Raw genomic sequence first — 20068 nt, forward strand, 5'->3', positions numbered from 1 at the left:
ACATACACACACCCATAGCCATAGTGGCAATGGCCTGTACATCCAGTCGCTTACAAGCCCGATGTATATTGACTGAGCGTCCATAGCCGTTCCCATTATGGTGTAGCAGTAGCAATGCGTTTAGCTAGAAAATTTAGGAACACAGGTGGTGTAGCTTCGAAACCGGCAGTTGACATAGTTCGTTTCGCGATGACGGCAGCTAGCCGTTTTACGCAGTGCTTTACTATGCTAGTGCTGGGCAGAAAAGCCGACAAGTTTATCTGACCGCGTGTACGCATCATCTCTTTTAGATGAACAGGTATGAAGGCGGCGGCGGCGGTGGGCGCAGCTGCAGTGGCGGCACTCGAGCCAAGCGGCAGTAGTTGAAGCATCAAGCAAGCTGCCCCTCTACCCACCGATAGCAGTGCCACTCTCAGACAGAAACTCATACCCTTACCATCGCTGTGGTTAGTGGCCGCCACTGTTGCAGCCGTTGCTAGCACCAGCGTAGCAGACACCGACAACGATCACCGCGGGTCAAGTTAGCAGACAAACAGACAGGCAGGCAGGCAGGCAAGTAGTCAGTCGAGGAGGATAGAACTTGTCGTCGGCGGCAGCGGTAGCTGCTGCTGCTCATCATTTGGGGCTCTGCTACGGCTGTTTGGGCCACAGCGGCGAAGATCTGCACAGCAGCGCCCACAGATCATTTTGATACATTCAGCACAGCACACACTCGCTTGGAACGGAGAACGCACAACGACGAGACGGAGCCAATAACAACTAATAGCAACAGCATTAGAAAGTGCTGCTGTTCGTCGTCGTCGTCGTCGTCGTGGTGGTGGTGGTGATGTTGGTCGTAGTGCTGACGATGATGTGGATACTGTCTGGCTAGCAACGACTGACTATTGACTGCTCGTCCGGCAACAACAGCAATCGTCGATGACGACGACGAAGCAGCTAATAGTTGGCCTTTAGAGAAGACAAGTCAGTTTGTGCTGATATCGCATGCAGATGCTGGCCGTAACTGGTTTACGTGCAACACTGAGCGCTAGTGAACTGGCCATTGGACAACGGCAGTAACAACAACAGCGACGACTACTACAACAACAACGGCGACAACAACAACGACAACAACAACAACAACAACAACAACAACAACGACGACGACGACGACGACGACGACGACGACAACAACAACAACAACAACGGCAATAAAAGTAGAACTGGTCGTAAATAGGAATCGTTGCAGCTGAGCTAGCCATTGATCGTTGTTATACAACGAGAACTACGACAAATACTGCTACAACTACGGGCATTCGAAAACTCGACAACACAGTCATATAGCAGTAGGTAACGAACTGACCGCGGACGGAATCACATAGCTCTAGGCTCGCTGTGTGTCGACAGGGTGGAAAAAATCGACTAGTCGGAAGAATTGTGATATAGTGATCAGCAAGGGGTGGCAGGGGTGTGCACCTCAGGAGATGGAGCGAACAGCAGCATGAAACGTAGCTGCCACTTAGTGAGGCGTGGGGGAAGTGGTGCACTGTCCGATAGTCGAGTCAACCAGGGCCGCCGTTATTTGACAGTAACAGCAAAAGGAAACAACAACAACATCATCAGCAGACGCAGCAGTAAAGGCCTTTGTCAGGTGCTTTTTCATTGTGGTCATGTCGTGATCGTGCTCGCGTAACAAATGCTCATCGATGATAGATCACAAGGCGAGATAGAACCGATAGACAACAAAGGCAGTGACGACGAAGGCGAGCCTGAGCGAAACGGCCATCACGAAAACAAACGGCAGGACAAGTCCACAAAGAAACAGCGGTCACAACAAGCGCAGGCACAACTGTGCGCGCCGCTTTGCTGCAAATGCAGTTTATATTTAATCAATAGGCAATTATTGCAAGGTAGATTTACTACAGGTGATTGTGTTGCTATTGAGTTATAGCGTTAAAACGCCACACGGCGGCCCCATAGCATGGTGACGACAAATCCGGCAGCGAAAAGAATAGCGCGCATCAAAACAAGAGTACGAATTGTCGAAACAGAGCCGTAACACGGCAGCAACGGCACAAATCGAAACGAGCGGTCAGGGGCAGCAAACGATTGCGGGGCAATTCGGGCCGCCGAGAAAAGCATCAGCACATCAAAACAAGCCTCGGTGGAAGGAACGGCTACACGAGTGATCGGAGCTGAATAGAGAGAGATGTCTAACAGGCATCTGCGAATATCAGTACTGAGTGTATTATCATTGACTGGAACGAACCGCAGCTTTTCGATGCCAACGGGTGGCGTTTCGAGTTCTAGTCGAATTCGATAATTCTCGTAGTCAAGGGGTTCGGAACGTCATCGCTCTATCGAGCAGTAGTGCTCGTGATTCACGCGACAAATTGTCACAGACAAACGATTCGGTTTGACCATCGACGACAAGCATTCCTAGAAAATGCTTGCCTCCACACGAGACAGTGAGGAAGAGGCTTGCTTGTGTCGGTCTCAGACTGACATATGCATTTGACGATTTTGCACGGCGCGTCCGAAGTCGTTCAAATAGCTACTAAGCAAAAAGACGACGTTATTAAATAGCCAGTGAAAATAAACCTGTTGGCCGGCAAACGCTAAGCGAACGGCGGGGGTCACACAACATACGTGAGCGGTTGTTGCTGCCGTTGTTATTGTTATGGTTGTTGTTCAAGTTCGTTTTCTTTACACTGCAGCACTTCCACACTGCGAATAATAAGCTCTATGAAGACACCGTAATAATGTACCGATAATTATTGGTACTTTTACTAAAACGGAGATTGGATGTTCCACCTGTGTCCGATCTTGCCGGCGACCCGCTACTGTGATAGCTACAGCGAATCTATCAGGAAAAGCTGCCTCTTCGTTGACAGATAGCGGTCTTTTCAGACTATCCGAGTTAGTCTGACAGTGAATTTTTCTTTCGTAGCTTCCACCGTCGTCGTTGTCAGTATAAAGGTGATTTATTCACGCGGAATATAGTATGTGTTATATAGTCCGGTGAAGTATTTTCGTGTGAGCCCGCAGCAACTGGCCGGTGCACCAAAATTGTTGGTACTACGAACGCAGCTTTGGGATCGCATAGACAAGGTCCGTTTGATACTAAATGCCCTCATCGTGTCTGTTGTGACAACGGCGAACAGTGCAGAAGCGGCTGATCTTTCCTTACCACAGACACACAAATAATACGAAAACGCCAGCGTGTCTTGAAGCCTCGACTGAATTTCGTGGTAATTTAAAAATCATTGTTTACTGTACAAAGTGGCCATCCAGACATACGAGAGTCGTCGAATATTGTATTTTGTGCAATCTCGTCGTCGCTCAATAGTCTCTCGCGGGGTAGCATTACTTTTTATATAGGGAACGACGAAATGAGCTTAAGGCGAACATAGCGAGGGCAGACTGTATTCGTGTGTGGCTATGCTGCTACTGGAAATCACTCGTAAAACGCTGTCTTCCACATCCAACCAGCAATAGGAGGCCAGAAGCCAATACGCGTCTCTTATTAGTCCTGAAGAAGCTGCGGTAGAAGCACCAGCAGTAGTACAGCGCGCACGTCATATCCACGAGTATTACAAGCATAGACAGGGCCCCCTGCCAGGGCCAATGAACAAAAAACAAATCTGCTCCCCATGTTCTCTTATGCGAGAACGTAGCCTAGACCATTTCGGAACTTCTAATCTAAATTAAAGACAGTCTCGTGGTTCAGGTCTGTTACGGGCAATCTCCGTTGCCTAACGACGACTTGGTAGCTCTCGTCAGAATGGCACTGCTTTCTCCAGATCGGCTACGCTTTCATTTGCCAACGGGCATCGACAGAAAGGTATAGAAAGAAAGTAATAACAGAGAAGGCTTAAGAAATCGACAAACGCTGCAGAGTTCAGGGTGTCACGAGCACGCGAGCGCACGTTATTCACTGCGAAGCCTGGCTACGGTACGTTGTAGCGGGCACAGAGTGTATGGATAGCAGCCACTTTAGAAACGCGTTGGTAGGTGGCAACTGAGAAAAGCGAAGACGACAGAAGACGGCGCAAAAACGAGTATAGTACGACACCGGAAGAAACCGCTTGCTCACGTCCTAGACAGACGTGGTAGCAACGGAGAGCTGGATAATTTAGATCAGCCGGCGGATGTAACTATAGCACTGTCATAAGTTGCACCAAAATCATTAGCTATCATTTTTGGGTCTATTTTCGCCGTAGAACAAGCGGGTTTATGAGCTATCTCGGATCATTCACCTTGCCTTCTATAGCCACAAGCAACCTGAGCTTTCTGTGAGATACCGTTAAAGGAACGTGTCATCGAACCAGACGAGCTGAATAAATATGCACAACGGTGTCAGCAGCGTGGAAGCGTAACCTAGAAAAACCTGAGAAGACGTCCATAGCTCTAGGCACGGTCCTCAATGGCAGACGCTTCCAGATGCTTTAGAAGTTGACCTTGTTTCTTGTCGCTTCTTACCGAGCTATTGCATGCCACAATTGCTGTTTGGAAGAAAGAGTGCATAACTTAATTCAATGGAGTGATACGTCGAGAAATAGTTTACTTAATGTAAAAATAATCGCTAACATCACGACCCCTGTACCATTCGTGCAGCCGCCATTTTAACTAATTAAATTCACGCTAAAACAAGTCCGTCTTCCTTGTTTATATAGCGCTGTTTGGTTTTCGCTAAGCAGTCCGCCTGAGAATTGGTTGCCTTTGCGACCACTGATGTTTTTCCAAGGAGCCACTTGAAGTTTTGCCGGGGACAATCCCATCACAGTCAACAACTGTGACAAAGCGCGACGAGCAGAAATAGAAGACAAGGGGTCTTCTTGTCGAGGCAGTAACAAGATTGTATAGTCGAAATATCTGCGCCGTTTTCGCTGTGTTTTTCGCCAATACCGAGCATTGTAAATTACGCTCCGAGCGATATACGAACTCTTTGATTCTATGAGGTGCCTTGCGCTGCCGCTTGCAATGGAACGCGTGCTACAGTCTTAACAATTTGCAGCAACAGCTATGCGTATTAGATGATCTGCGATGTGATGAAGGGAGAAGATCGACTTTATACCGCCATCAGAATCTTCACTGCGACTCCAACTCCATCTTGTCCTACGGATTCACCGCGGCTGAGAGCTGCCAACACCATTGTGCGCGCAGGACAACATCAGTCGCCACGGGAAAAGCAAGGACCAGTGGAGTGAGGCTCATTGTCTACTTAACCAGAGGGCTAATGCCAGAGAAAACAAAGGAAATCATTCACAAAGAGTTACAGTCCACTCCCGCAATCACCGGTTTACCCCTTCACATCGCTAGTGGACCACACTCACTCAGGGGCTTGCCCGTCTGCACAGTGATCTGCGCCTATATCAGAATACGTAGTGTGTGGGTGCTCGGCAACAAGCTGGCTTTCACTACAGAGCGCGTCTGGTAATATCTATTCGTTGATATAATATAGCAAAAAAAAACATAACAAGACGTAATTTTCTTCCCAGTTTTCTCGTACACGTAACCTGTAGTATCTGTTGTGATACACTGAAAGATGCGTTTGGGTTCAGGTGTTTTTCTGATGCAAGGTTAAAACCGAGCCCACGCAAAAAGCATACTTGAAGCTCGAAAAAGAGAAATATCCCAGCTGTACTAGCCGCAGAGACTAGAAGCCGTAAGCTGAAGTTGAAAAGGGAAGGCGAAGAATAAGCCTAAGCTGTTTCTCTGGGTGACTTGTCGACCAGCACTTCTGATACAGTGTGTTGGTTGACGTCGAATCGTATCCTTCTGACTGGCTGGTTATAAGAGACCTTGGCAGGTATGCACCATACGCAGGATCCATACAACGCAGGGCGCAAACACATCAACGTAAATCCACCTTTCCACTACTTCACATCAAAGTGTCTATGCTGAAAATATATGGCTTAGGGTCGTGTTTACCATTTGGTTTTCGTGCCTCTGATTAATCGACGCCAGCAATTTTCTGGATCAACTGATATCTGTGCCCCTTGTGCCCATCATCAATTCGTATGTTCATAATAATTGCCAATGACAAGTGAAGTACACGAAGTCTGTGAATAAGCAAACCAATGTGCGAGTATTTAAGAAAAAGAATAAGAAGAAGCAAAAGGATGTCATACGCGAAGTAAAACCTTTCGAAGGACAGAAGAAGTCCAGTCTACTTTGTTTCGTGAATTTGTGCAACAAGTATACGCCATACTGATGGATAGCGGAATAAAGTCAACCGAGTATTTGTCGCCCGAATCGTGACCGCCTCTGGGCTTTAGTGTTATATCTACTGCTGCTTCAACTATTTGTATAACATTTTTCATTAATGAGAATAATACCCATAATAATAATAGTTTTGCAAGAACGGAGTTAACAATTCGATCGAAAAGGGATTACAGAACGTGGGGCCCTCCCTGGTCGGAGGTAGGGTCACGCATATAAAATTCGAGTGCAATTGTTCCGAGCATTAGCTACTTTTCAGTCACCGTCAATAACAGCCATCAGAACTCGAAGCACACAAGATGTGGGGCTCGGAAAAACATATCCTTGATGAGGTGAGTATCGTGGGTGTATTTTTCTAACTATTTTTTTGAGCTTTCGTGTTTGAGCTACGGTGAGACATATCTCAACCCGTTTCTCCTATTCGGCCTGTCATGAAACGATTAGGTGGTAGGGTTAGTTATTGAAGACACTTTTTCAACTAGCGGCTGAAAAAGTGTTTCAACGATTTTTATTTAAAATACTTCAAAATTCTGTCATAGAAAACACTTGCAAAGAAAATCAAGTCTAGGTCCGAATCTACGTTACCTGACGCACTCTTGAGATTAGCAGACAAAGAGGCCTTTGTTGTATTATAACCGTGATAGGTTGATCAGGCATCAGCGCAAGGGCAGTGACCTGAAATAGCAGAGACATGAACGTATTATTTTTTTTTGCTTATAATTTCCAGAAGGCTTTTTTAATTTGCCCCTGTCCTTAGAGTCCATAAAAGTGTTCTGTTGTTCTCTATCAAAGCTTCAATTTTTACCGGACATTTGTTGCAGTAATTCAGTCAGGTGGCCAATAGAGGACTTAGATTTACACGTCTTAGCCATTCGATTGCGATGCCTATGTCCATTGGTTACAATTGCCCAGCAAGAACATTGCAGAAGGGTGACATTGACTATGCCAATATTGTTTTCAAAATTCTATCTTATTGTTTATACAAAAACGCGTGTCGAAAATGATTGAAGGTAAAACTTCGGTAACATTGTCTTATTTAAAAGTAGAATGAAGAGAGCAGAATTTAAAAGTTTTTCGGTAAAATACACTACTAATTTTGACAACAGCGACTTAATTATATCAGAGGCGGTTTAAACAAAACTTAACGAAAAACAAACGAGAAAATAAAGTAGGCTTATTTAACGTATGGGCACTTTTCATCTGCTATAGTCTGCTCTGCACGTTCATTTAAGTATAGCAGTTACCCCCTGGATTAGTTTTATCGAATAAATTCATTAGATACGAGGCTGAATACGAACGAACCAAACGTTCGAAGTGTTTTGACCGATCTACCATGATCAGATCATAGTGTATGTTATTATTTATATTATTTACAAGTGTTGCTACAAATGTATTTACAAGTGATTATAAAACGCAGTAAAATATGGATTAAGAGGATGCGTAAAACTATCGGAGTATAGCGAATGGCTACACCATCTAAAAGACTTGCGCTTTGACTCTGACCATTATTAGGTCATCAGATAGTTGCATACAGTCTACCATAGACCGCAAGTGTATAATAACAAAGCAATTAATCTGAAGTTTCTGAGGAGCAGGCCATTGGGACTGGGATAAGCTGAAACTTTTTGGTAGACGTCTTTCTCTGTCAACGATTGCGTACAACAATACACAAAAAGCATTCAAGCGTTTTATATAACCGCTACATGATACATGTTTAGATTCTTCATTAGACAAGTCTACTATTATTATCATAACAAGAAGATATCTTTAGGCCTACTTGTTGTTACTAAAGTTGCCGCCGGCAACGCACGGCAATCGATGTGATGTAGAAATCAGTAATGAGGTCGTTCTCCTTAAAACACGGAAGTAACCATGCCATACCCTCACGGGCCGTTTTCCACGGCTCCTACACATAGTCTATAACTTCTTGCCTAGAATGCACTATCGTGCTATGCCCACTTACTGTATCGTACGGGACAGCCTTGTTTTCTGCTGCTGCGGCCGCTGCAACTACTGCTTGGGCCGCTTCTGCAAGCATATTTACAATGTTAGCTGGACATCTTTCGAATGTTTTCACACGCTTTCAATACGCAGTAATACGACTAGTATCAGGGCATTCATTCATTGCGTCCATGAAGGTTTACCCGGTCAGGAATGAACATTATGCTCTATTAGGTTGGTTGACATGGCCAAACAACTAAAACGCGCCTCTTAGGAAACGCTACTGACGGCGAATAGGACAACAGTCCAAGCTGTTGCCCACGGGCTAAGTAGTACCTGATAGATGTTGTAATGCGCAGTGCCGATCAAGTATGCCAATAAAAAGAGGGTGCGCCGAACAACGTATTATTCGAATGCGTCTGCTTTTGTTTCTATCGTTCTAATTGCCTGTCTGTGTAATCTAATACGTTGGGCCCGATTGCCGGCCGCTCATTCCGCTCGGACCTTCTGCGTCTAAGCAAATAGACCTACATGGACCGGTCAGTACAGTGGTAGATCGCGATCGCAGTTCAATTGGAATTTGAAACAATGAAAACAGTACTAATGTGAGCAGGCACGTTCACCTGTTCGTCCACCAATGCCCCTAGTTCGCTACTTTACGTCTACAGGCACCAAACCCACGGCTAATATAGGGGCAGCGTGAATTGATTGATATTAATTGGAGGTAGGAAGAGTGGCTGCGACAACACGAGCGGCCGTATGAAGTATTTCGGTGAGCGGTGACGGCGTCGTCGACAATATCGGTAACGGCGGTTCACCGCGCGAAAACAAAAGTTGTGGGGAGGACTGTTCCTGAATGGTGGGACTATGTGTTCTGTCTATCTGTCCCCCTCATACAGGGTAGATACGCCTCTATGGTTAACGCAGAAAAGTCTAACCTATCAATGTGGTGAATCCTACTCTGCGTTTCGTTATCGCAACGAACTTTGTTTTTTTTTTTCCCTGAATAAGGTCGTCAACTACTTTTAGGGAATACAGTTTTCTTGTACGCTACGTGTGCATGTCTTTAACAGGCGTATCGAGTATCCATAGGTAAGGTTTCTTATTAAAAGCTAACCTGTAATGTTTTGGTCTCTCTTAGAAGGATTTTCAATAGCGCTAACTTAATGTTAATCTACAGTAGTATCAGTGGTACAGCCAATGTATGATCTCTGTTATATAATTCCAAATCCACCAGCTCCTGCTCTCAGTAGATTCATGCAAATTGTTAGTATTGCCTCACAAGACAAGGCTGTATTGTTAGGTGCAGTAGGTTGTCATAGGACCGGCCGTTAGACGGGTGGTCTCATACTCTCGACACCGTGCTGTTGCTTCGACGAACTAAGGTCTGGTGTCGTGCAAGGATAATTGTACATATCGTTATTTATGTGCATTTGAGCTCGCTCATGGACTAAACTCAATTTCCGATGACATCATACAACTTGGGCGCCTCTCCGTCAGCGGACTGTCCGTTACGCGCGAGCGTGGCGTATATAATACATATAGAGGGAAAAAGAGCGTACCATACAGCGCTTTCAAAGAGAACTGATGCTGGACTGCAGGTTTGCAATAAAAAGTGAATTTTCCATTTTAACGTCGAAGTGTGTAAACTATTGCTATTTAGTATCCTTTCAAAGCCTGCCACAGAACCTGTATTCCATGCTGTTACCTATCCTATGCCGCAACAGTAGCCTGCCGACTATTACTAATGCGTCGCATATACCGTTGTAAAAATCCACAGAAAAGGCCATCCTGAAAAGTATGAATGAGCGATATTTGCGATCTATTGTACCAGTCCTAATTACAAGAAAATAAAGCAGAAGCAACAGGACAATGAAAAAAAGACTTCAGTCGAAGAAGCATCGACGATGGCCGGCGTACCCGTTAGAGGACTGGCCGCTTCATTTCTGCGAGCTATTTCCTGTCATTGGAATAAGAGTGCGTCATAACACCATAATAGAAGTGTAGTCTAAAGTAGAAGACAGAATGTTGATGTCGGCTCTATTTTCTGCAGCTTCTGCTCTGTATATAGACGCTTCAGATGAAGGCTTCCGAGTACGAGATGAATATAAGCATATATAAATGATTTATTCACTGATTACGGCGTTAGCCGTCGTGACTATTTCGATAGCAATATTATCCAAGCGTATTTGTACCTCGTCGTCTACGGTCAAACGCCACTACGCTGAGCCCCGATTGTTTACTGTACGCCGTTGTTATACATTTATTTTGCGTTTTGTTATTGTTGTTAGCTATTGGGATGTAAACATTGCATTGTCCTTTCGCCTATAGCGCGACAATCGTCACAGTATAGTGGCAGTTAATCGTATAGATAGGCTATTGCCTGTAACGGATTTCTATCCTAAACATTAATTAACACAGAGAAAAGTAGGTAGTTTCCAACCGGGCAGCGGTTTCTCTATCTCGTTAATTATAAGCTGTATTCTCGCAATAGCCTTGCGCGCTGTTTGTTCATCACATCGTCAATTGACAGATAAACAGGAAGACAACCGTAGCTGACCGTCTTTAGCGACCTTATTGCCGTTTATAGCTGGTGGTTCGATTGCTGTAACTAATCGTCTATTGTAAATACGATAAACATATTTGCCATTTGGAAATTATTCTAGTGGTGACTGTTCGCTAGGTTGCCGTCTGCAAGCCAAATGGCTGATTGCTTAGTTCACTGCGAAAGCAGCAACTATTCTGCTAGAAGTACCCCTCGCCCTCGACCACCAGCCATTGGCCTGTTTGCGTTAACGTGCGACAGTGGCGGAATTTTTCAAAACGCTCACACTCATTCGCAAGTGGCTTAATTGCTGAACATTCGAGCAGTTCAAACTAACATAAATAGAATATCTCCAATGTACCGAATGTTTCTTTTTATGCATATACACTAACGAATAGTCCCAGGCAGTAGCCTAACTACAGTTGTTTACATCTGCCATCGACCACTATCGCCTACAGTCATTACCACATGAGCATTCACCGTCGGCTGCGCAGCGCATTTCCATGTTATCTCCTGGTAACAAAATTACCGTGTTAATACTATCTGTTGCGCAGGAGGCTTTTCAAACGTGCTTTCCATCGTGGAGAGGTTTGGATGCAGCATATTCTGCGGGAACTGCAAATGCTTCAGTCGTCACTGCGATTTTTGCCTGTGCTATTGTTGTGCTTGCTGTTATCAAGTGTAATGTCGCTTTGGCTTTTGGTGCTGCGGTTTTAAAAAAATGGCCAGCCGGCCAATACTTATGCCGGTCAACAACGAGCCGTGAGTACTGGGTGGTTCGTATGCTGGGGTGTGCCACGACCGATCGGCGTTATTGCGCTGTTCGGCGCGAGACGACGGCCGAAGGATTATACGGAGTGACTCTAGACGAAGGAGTCATGAGGTTCGTGGGAGTGGCTGTCTGTGTGCTGCTTGTCAGTCTGTGGTGCCGGCGCCATTGCTGATCGATGGGAGAGCACCAGAGGGAAGCGCCAGCGATCACAGCACTAGCAAAGCACACTTAGTGGCACAGTGACATCGAGTCGCACTCGTGGTACTGACGGCTTCGTGGGTGCCGTTAAGGAGGCAATTGCCATGACGCTGACGGCTTACTAAACGCCTATCAGGGTACGCATACTGGAAGCTGCTGTACCGTGCCGCTATATGAAGAGCAAATAACTATATATATTGGTGGTCATTTTAGTAGGATGTACAGTGCAGATATTCGAGCGACGACTTCAATCGATGGCGCCGTTTATCAGGTGTGCTGCGCAGGGCTATGGGGTGCCACCGCAGGACATTTTCACAGTGATACGAGTCGCTGAAAATGTCATTGCAGAGGCAACAAAACGGCATGGGACAGGATCTATAATAAAAACCTAGATTTTGATATGTAGGTTTACGAAGGATTCTTGAAGACCATACCGAAGTATTACCTTGACATTCAGAACCAAGACATATGTACGAGTCTTCAGATGATTCAAGTGATTGAGCTTCATCCATAGCTCAGTACCATCAAGCATTGAATCACTGCATAGCACATGTGACATAATTGACAATTAGACACTGCTCAGTGTCTAAATGATCGTACAAATCCGAGCGTGAACACGCTTTGTTTCGTGCCGGGAGCCAGCCAGAACGGAATGCCGTATAGCCGTATATAGAACTGGACGTAGAACTCAGGAGACATTAAGGATTATAGCTTGCTATAAAGGAATACTCGACGTTGTGCAGTGAACACCTGGATGTAACGAGGTTATCGCTTACGGTCCTTTAATGAAAGTATCCCTATGGAGATTGGCGTTCATCGTAGCTCATTTAGTCGAATTCGAAGCTTTGTTTATTCGAATCAAAGAGCAGCTGATTATTTGATTAAGACGCCCATAGTAACGTACCAGTTAGCTTCGATTTTGTACAAACTGAAACAGAGATTTCGGATCATTGTTGGGCCATAGCTAGCAAATCTCTAAAATGATAACTTTAATTGGCATTATTTTAATAATATTTGAAGTAATATCCATGCATGACGTTATAAAGTAATATTTGTGAAATGCATTGATGTCACAACGCAACGTTTACTTTATTAAATGCTGCTACCAAAGCTACCTGAGACTTATCTTGTGTATACTTCTGTCTCGTAAAATTGAGGTTTCGCTAGTAGAAACAGGCGACGACTAGATGTATAAGGCGAATATTTGACATGTTTTTCTTAGCATAGCGGGTGCGCAAATAATACCTCATGAGCAAAAACTACGGGCACGTTAATGCGGTTCGATGAGCTTAGCGGTTTTCACGAAGTTTCACTTCATTTGCTGTCAATGGTGGCATCTCGAATATCGCTTCGTTATAATAGATTACCGTATTTATATATTTATATTAACAGATACTAGAAATAACTAGTCTAGCTATCTGCGCAGTTGTCGTGTGCATAACCCAAATGGAAGCTAGTACGAAAACTAGTGTTAGTGAAAATTTACGCAATTTAAGCATAGCTACTATAGAGAAAATATTGAACATCGTTGCCAATGCAACAAATTTAAGTGTTATATCATCTTCACTTATATAATGTGGTAAGTTATAATTTTTGTCTTCTGTGAATGTCGCTATATTCCCATCAAGGTATAATCTCGCTTGTGATCGGTAGTTGCGACTTGGTACAGCCGGCCGTCGATTGATTCTCACGGAGTCGGTTGTACCAGTCGCCATTAACATGAACAACAACGCTAACGGCGGCTCGACTTTTATAACCGCTGAATGGCAGCAGGAAGACAGAATTCGCGTTTGAATTAGGCGGTAGCTGCGTCCAAAAGACGGCGCATTCGAAAACACTCATTAATGTTTTATGCGCGTATTGTGGAATTAGCTGTGGCCGTAATTTCCGAAACGACGGGAGTACTTCATTCCGGTAAACCTCGGTGCCAAAAATTTTAGTAACGAAAGAGAGACAAGAAAAGTAAACGCACATTTTGCAGAACGTAAACCACCGGGAGAGCGTTGGATGCCATGAGTACAAACATGGTATACTTATGTATCTAATTCATACAAGCATGTGTCTATACACTGGATATCAACCGACAGATCATAGCAGTTGAGAACAAAGCCAGCGAGGCAAGAAACGATGCCGACTTGACCGTGAAGTAATCGTGGGCGCGGTGTGTTTGCTGCTGCTAAACAGGCTGCGGGGTGGTACAGTCGAGTCACGAGTCATGCCAATGGGCAGGCAGTTCAAACATTTTAGTCGTGAGTTGTTCTACAATGGCTTGTGGTGCTGCTATTATTGGCGACTGCGATCTTGCCAATTCAATAAGTGTCGGTCCCCCAAAAGAAAACCTCAACAAAGACAACAACAACAACAATAACAGGTACCACTAATAACAGGCAACCACTTGCATCGCAAGAATGGGCGACGTGGCAAAATAAAAATGGGGTTAAATACAGGCTGGTCAGCAACACAAGCTTTGCATCCCGGGCGCACGTCGATACCGGACGGTGGTAGGCGGTATGAACACGAGTTCTCACAACTTCGTTGCTGTTGGTTTAATAAATGTTATGACGAAATGGCCAGGATTAGCTTGATTAGTATGTGGACAGGCGGTAAATGCTGAATGGCGATTGCGAGAAGTGGAAAAATATAAGGATTAGAGTGGAGATGTAAAGATGAACGAATCTTGCCTAGAGCAGTGAGTGGGAGCCTTACATCCTTAGTCTGCGGCAAATTTAGTAGTATTTTGAATGGATAAGTTCGAACTGCATCGAACTCTACACAAGACATATATTAATAGATAAATGACTTATATGTGGTAGGTAAAGTCCATATAAATTGAGTATGCAATCTGGAGTTGCTCGGTAATGACTGGCGCTGCGGTGCGATCTACATCAAAAATTAATATTTCATATATAGCAGAACCTAGCAAGAGGTCATAATCTTATGATTTCTTCTTTCCGAATTATGGCGCCGATCGATGGAGTCTGGCAACCCTCCTGGGCTTTTTTGAATAATAAATTTGACTCATATTCTCATCGCAATCCATCAAAAGCATGTTCAATCGCCTAAGTTGACCATGACAACCTTTTTTTTTTCACAAGCCTATTATGCGTGAGTTTATCGCGAAATTTTCTACTAAAAGATTCGCCGATTTCAATATCAACATACCCTGCCACACCTTCGGGAACATCGCATTCGGGGCCGCCATCTGTCGTCCTACTTTAGGTCAGAACTAATATTTTTGGCCGATAACTCAAAGCAGTGCACCATAGACAGATTAGAGACATTACATAATTTTATCATACAGCTGACCAAACAGATGTTGGAATTTGCGTGCGATGAATATAGATATATATATATATATATACTTGTAGGTCTCTCTGCACGGTCAGCTCACTAGAACGTTGGTCCATAGGCAACTAACTTACATAGGTACCTATATTAAGGGCTTTTTAGAAGAACTGAGAGGCTTTGTATATTACTTCTGTATATCTGGCGAGTGTTAAAACTAGTGGTAATAGGTTAGCCAGGCAGCACCTGACAAAAAAAACTGATCTATTAAGGCCGGGATAGCCAATTCGTGGAAGTAGATGATCCTGGCAGATACGAGTCGTAGACAGAGCGGGGTATGGTACCTCTGTAAATCTAATTGTTTACGCCATTCTATCCAGCCAGCCTGTAACGCTATTTTATTATTATTATTATTTTAGTTAATAAATATCCAAAAATAGCACAAATAAAACGATGTGAAAAATGCTTTATGGTTTTGTCCACTTTAGTGGACATTTGGTGGACGCGCACGGTATACCTATCGAAAAACGATTAGTTTGTCCTAGCTCCCAGCCCCAATACTAATGGCTGGATACATAAATGGACATAACGTTCGCTAATAAAGGATGGTGCAAATTGAAGATTGGTATCTGTTCGCTGTGCTACGCATTAAGTGATACATGTATCTGAAACACCTTTGAAGAGGCACAGGAATACGCAGGAAAGAAAGCACAGGAAAGAATTTCATGGAAGGCTGTCAGATTTCGCTTTTTTCCTAGGCTGCTCCTAGAGGCGCTTGAGTTGAGTTCTACAGGCGAAAGAAATCCACAGAGTCAGTTTATTTTGGGTTAGTATTTGAGTTTTTGCTGCCGGGAGACTTCCGAAGAGATCTATCCAAAGTCATATTCGGGGTCATGTTAAACCTGGCTGTTCAAGTTAAATAAAGGGAAAGCACCCTTTTTTACGTGCATTATAAGGTCGCGAAACAGAAAATAGAGCAGTCATCCCTGCTAAATCCGTACTGTCTCCCTTATTTCCGTGCAATTTTGGTCGACTAGGGGAACTTAAATACGACATGGATACTCCGACGATTATTCGCTATTTGTCGAATTCTCACGGAAATTGTCGGCTACAGTTCTCACAGTAATTCGTAACGTCATTGGCTACTTGATACAAATATCAGATCGTGTCATTTTTTACTCTTAATGATTCTTGGACCACGAATAGTTTAGCCAAAGGTCAGCGAGTTGTTGTTTTGACTCGAACTCCTCAACAACTGAAGTGCGCACTCGTGCGAAACAACATATATTTAACTAGGTAAGTTAAAGAGAAGGAACGGATGTCATTTTCTACTGTCAGACATTTTCCAGATCTGTTCGTCTATAAATATCATACATTTCTGCCTACCTACAGCAAAGTTCGCGGAAAGTTCTGTAGCACTCAAACTATACGTATTATCAATTTCGAACCAGCTCGCTTTTAATTAACAGATTTCTCAGAGATCGAACATCCAATACAAGATATCTGTCGAATACGATACCCATTCTGCTACAGGTTCCGCATTTCTTATGCGTTGACCATACATTAGTCGGTCAATCAAGTCACGTGCGACTGACACGTAGAAAACCGTCTAACCAGGGCTCTATGACACCATGATCCAGAACGTCTTCTCCGGAGGCTTTTTGTACTTACTTACTCATCCTCTATAGTAAACTACATAAAGAAAAGCTTCTTAGTAGTACTTAATTTCGTCCACTTGTCTCTTGTTCTCTCAACGTTTTTGGCTCTGTTGCATCATTTTGGTTGCGCAGGGCACATCAGTAGTTGCATTAGCCCTGTCACCGTCCATGGCTCACGCTCTGTGGCGGACGTTGAATGCGTCGTGATACATGAACACACGTTCATGTTCGCACGATACTATCGCTAGAATATCTTGTAATACTCAGGTGAAACGTATGTTCCTAAGTGTCGAGTCTTGGTTAGGTCTGTCGCTTGTTATGCTTGCCCGCCCCGGCTGTTTGACGTTGCAACTTGAAAACAGTTCGCCTGGCTGATGCGCCGTTCATATACAGTAGTATGATCGTACTACAGAAGAATGGCGGCGCTAGCGGTATGAACAAGAGCATTGGTTGATTTTTTTGTAGCCTATCATCTGCCCCTTTTTAACACTTTCCATCTATTCTTTTGCTTGCTATGAGCTCAATTCTATTGCAGCCATAGTATGAGCAGTATGCTACAGCAAGCTATTCCATGACAATGGCGTATCAGTGTCGTATTGCGCCACGATAGGTAACACCGCTTATTGATGAACGGCCCTAGACCATGCTCGGTGGACGAAATTGGTAACAGATAAAGGATAGAGCGACACTGGTGGTAGTCAACACTCTTGCGGGTGGTACTATTGGAGCGTGACCGTGGACACAACGCGACGGCAGAGTCGCCTGGGCAAAACTAGCTCTCCAAGTATCCATTCTCTAGCGGTACAGGCTTGTGAGAGAAGTCACAGAAGAAGCGAACGCTGTTGCTGCTAATGGCTAAAACAAAAAGAAGATAAGCATAATGGACCAAGTGGCGCGTGCAAGCAGCGACTCTCAGTCGTGTTCTCGAGAGTAGTGACCAGACAGCAGATTGAGGGTACTATGGATGTATAGATTAGCAAGCGATCACCGACTCCAATCCTGGCGGTATTTGTCTTTGTCTGGGCGTCATCGTTGTCACTGTTTTCGCTACATATATTGATCTGCTACAGTATGCATTATTTTACAGAGCCAGATCGATTTCGTTTCATCGAATTTTGGCTGTTGACGCGAAGCTCCAAGCCCTGGATGAGGCCAAAATGAGTGAGAGACAATCACACACTTTGACCATTCATTGTCGTTTGCTTGGCTGCCTTGTCGTTCATACGAACAAATCATCGTGGGGCCTATAAAAGAGCAAATAGTAAAGTATAGGGCGAAAGAGATCAATAACAAAAAATGTCTTCATTCATCTTTGTAGATAAACGAAAGGTCGCACTTTGAAAATAGCTACCATTACAATTTGGGATAAATACCCATAAAATAATAGTGTAGTGCATAAGACAAACGTTTCTGTGTATTTTTATCATTCCAAGATGTCAAGAAAAACTACAGTGAGAATGGATTAGTTTATTATGCAGCTAACGGAACGTAGATGCTTGTTAGTCAATTTAAACCCTATTTCTAGCTATTTTTCTCCCATTTCTTCTAGCTATTTTATATCCTATTCATCTACCAGCCTACCAACAGGGTACTTGACACTTGGTAGCAATTAACCTAACACGGAACGGCTCCGGAGAGTGTATATCCCTCGGAAGTAAAGGACAAGGTCACCTTGCGATTGGTGCTGACGACACAAACACGTAAGGGCCATCGTTTCCCTTGAAGCGTGTCCTGTTATAAGCATCATTTTGCTCAGCGTCTTCCTTTCGTCGCGTTACGCTTACTACTATTACTAGAGACCACTGTTCTAGTACTTCATATGATCTGTCGTATGTGTGTGACTGTTTAATTAATTAGGTATCTCAAACATATAACCGCTGCACCACAACCCCTGTCAAAATTCGTTGTTATTATTATGTTGGTACATGGTGCGACGGAACAACGTTTGTCACTTTCTAGTGCCAGATACACCCTAAACTGTGTTATTTATACTAATCCACTATTTATATATACGTCGAAATTGCGAGCTCTGATGATCCTTCATTCAACCTGTTCGCTGGTTCTATTCAAACGCTAAAAGAAACAAGTCCGCATTTGTTGACCCGTTTCGCTAATAGCGCCACACGACGACAGCGGCCATATACTTAAGAGGAACGTTGAGTAACCTGTTTGTCCTAAGTAAAAAAAAACCTAAGCCTTGTAGAGTACGTGATCAGCCGCCGCCGGCGGCTTGTGTTCAGTCAGAAAGCCTCTGCTGGCAATCATATCGTTTCTCATCTTACTTTACCTCGTCCACGTTTGTTTTTCAGTGCAGCAGTCAATCAGCAATCATTTCTACTAGATGGCCCTGTAATAAACCTTTATTGGACTGGTTTCTGCTTTTTAGACCAATAAACATAGAATGTACACTTTTTCATTGATCCCATGCTGCATATATAACGAGACATTCATTTGAATGGGGAAATAACCTTAACTAGTGAGGCCTCATACGTGTAGTGGATTTCATGAATAACGCGTCGCACAGGTTCCCGCATGTTCGACGACTAAGCATCATAGATGGACACTACTGGTCGAATGTCAGGGAAAAAGGGCAGCTGAACCAGGATGTCTATTAGCTGGCGATTATTGTAACGTCTGTAGACTGTGTTGCTTTGATTAAAACGACTGTCTGTACCAAAATTCGGCTGTCTCTTGTAAAAGACTCATAAGCTGGTTGAGGACCAGCGTAATTCATCTGCTATCCAGACTAGAGAACCGTGAGCTGGGCAGCTAATCATCTTAAAGGAACATCTAGCGTACTTGGAGGGTCACTTCTTTGTTCGATGTGTATGATGCACCAAACACACATATACATTATCATTCTCGACAGTGATAACAGATCTGAAAATGTATTGAGCTGTACAGAAAAACGTTTGTTGAATTTCTTCTAGAGCACAACTAAACAATAATACGTTTTAAAAAGACAGTAATTTTTCGTACACTTCCTTTCTACGCACATATCTATATATTACATAGGCGAAATGCAGAACAGTGATCGCTTGACCTGTTGCGCATTAGCATTTTCTCAACCAGCTTGTAACCAGTGTTGTAAACACTTCATTCCGGTTTTGAAGGGGTCCTAGGCAATGTTTACAATGGTATTTCTCTTTTATTTTATTTATTGGAAGCAGCCTGCTGTTCTGTTCAAACAGATGAAATAAAAATCCTCTGGGAATAAGATCTGCCGCTAATCAACGATGTCACTGAAACAAAGCCTTCGACCTAGGGGCTGCGTGGATCGCATCTGGCCTGAGGACCATCTTCCAGTAGCAACGATATAAATAACAGACAAAGCATACGGACAAGTCCCTAAACCACTCCAGTTGATATGCGAAAAGGAGTCCGTGATGCTATTACACCAGGTACTGGAAACACCCGTGGTCAAACAGGTCCAAGCTAAAAATACGACCCGGAGCTGGCAGGTGA

General features: G+C 44.0%; 1 protein-coding gene across 2 annotated transcripts in view; it reads left to right on the plus strand.

Annotated features, from left to right (window-relative positions):
* LOC111248665 (uncharacterized) overlaps positions 1–20068 on the plus strand; it is a 54225-nt gene continuing 34157 nt past the window's right edge. The window contains exon 1 of one of the 2 annotated variants that reach the window (XM_022801385.2): positions 1–6536. In XM_022801385.2, coding sequence (XP_022657120.1) covers positions 6504–6536 — 33 coding nt within the window. In that variant the 5' untranslated portion in view covers positions 1–6503. The remainder of the gene's footprint in view (positions 6537–20068) is intronic. The other variant, XM_022801386.2, reaches the window with a different exon arrangement.

This window comes from Varroa destructor, unplaced genomic scaffold, assembly GCF_002443255.2.
Source record: "Varroa destructor unplaced genomic scaffold, Vdes_3.0 BEIS01000004.1, whole genome shotgun sequence".
Lineage (NCBI taxonomy): Eukaryota > Metazoa > Arthropoda > Arachnida > Mesostigmata > Varroidae > Varroa > Varroa destructor.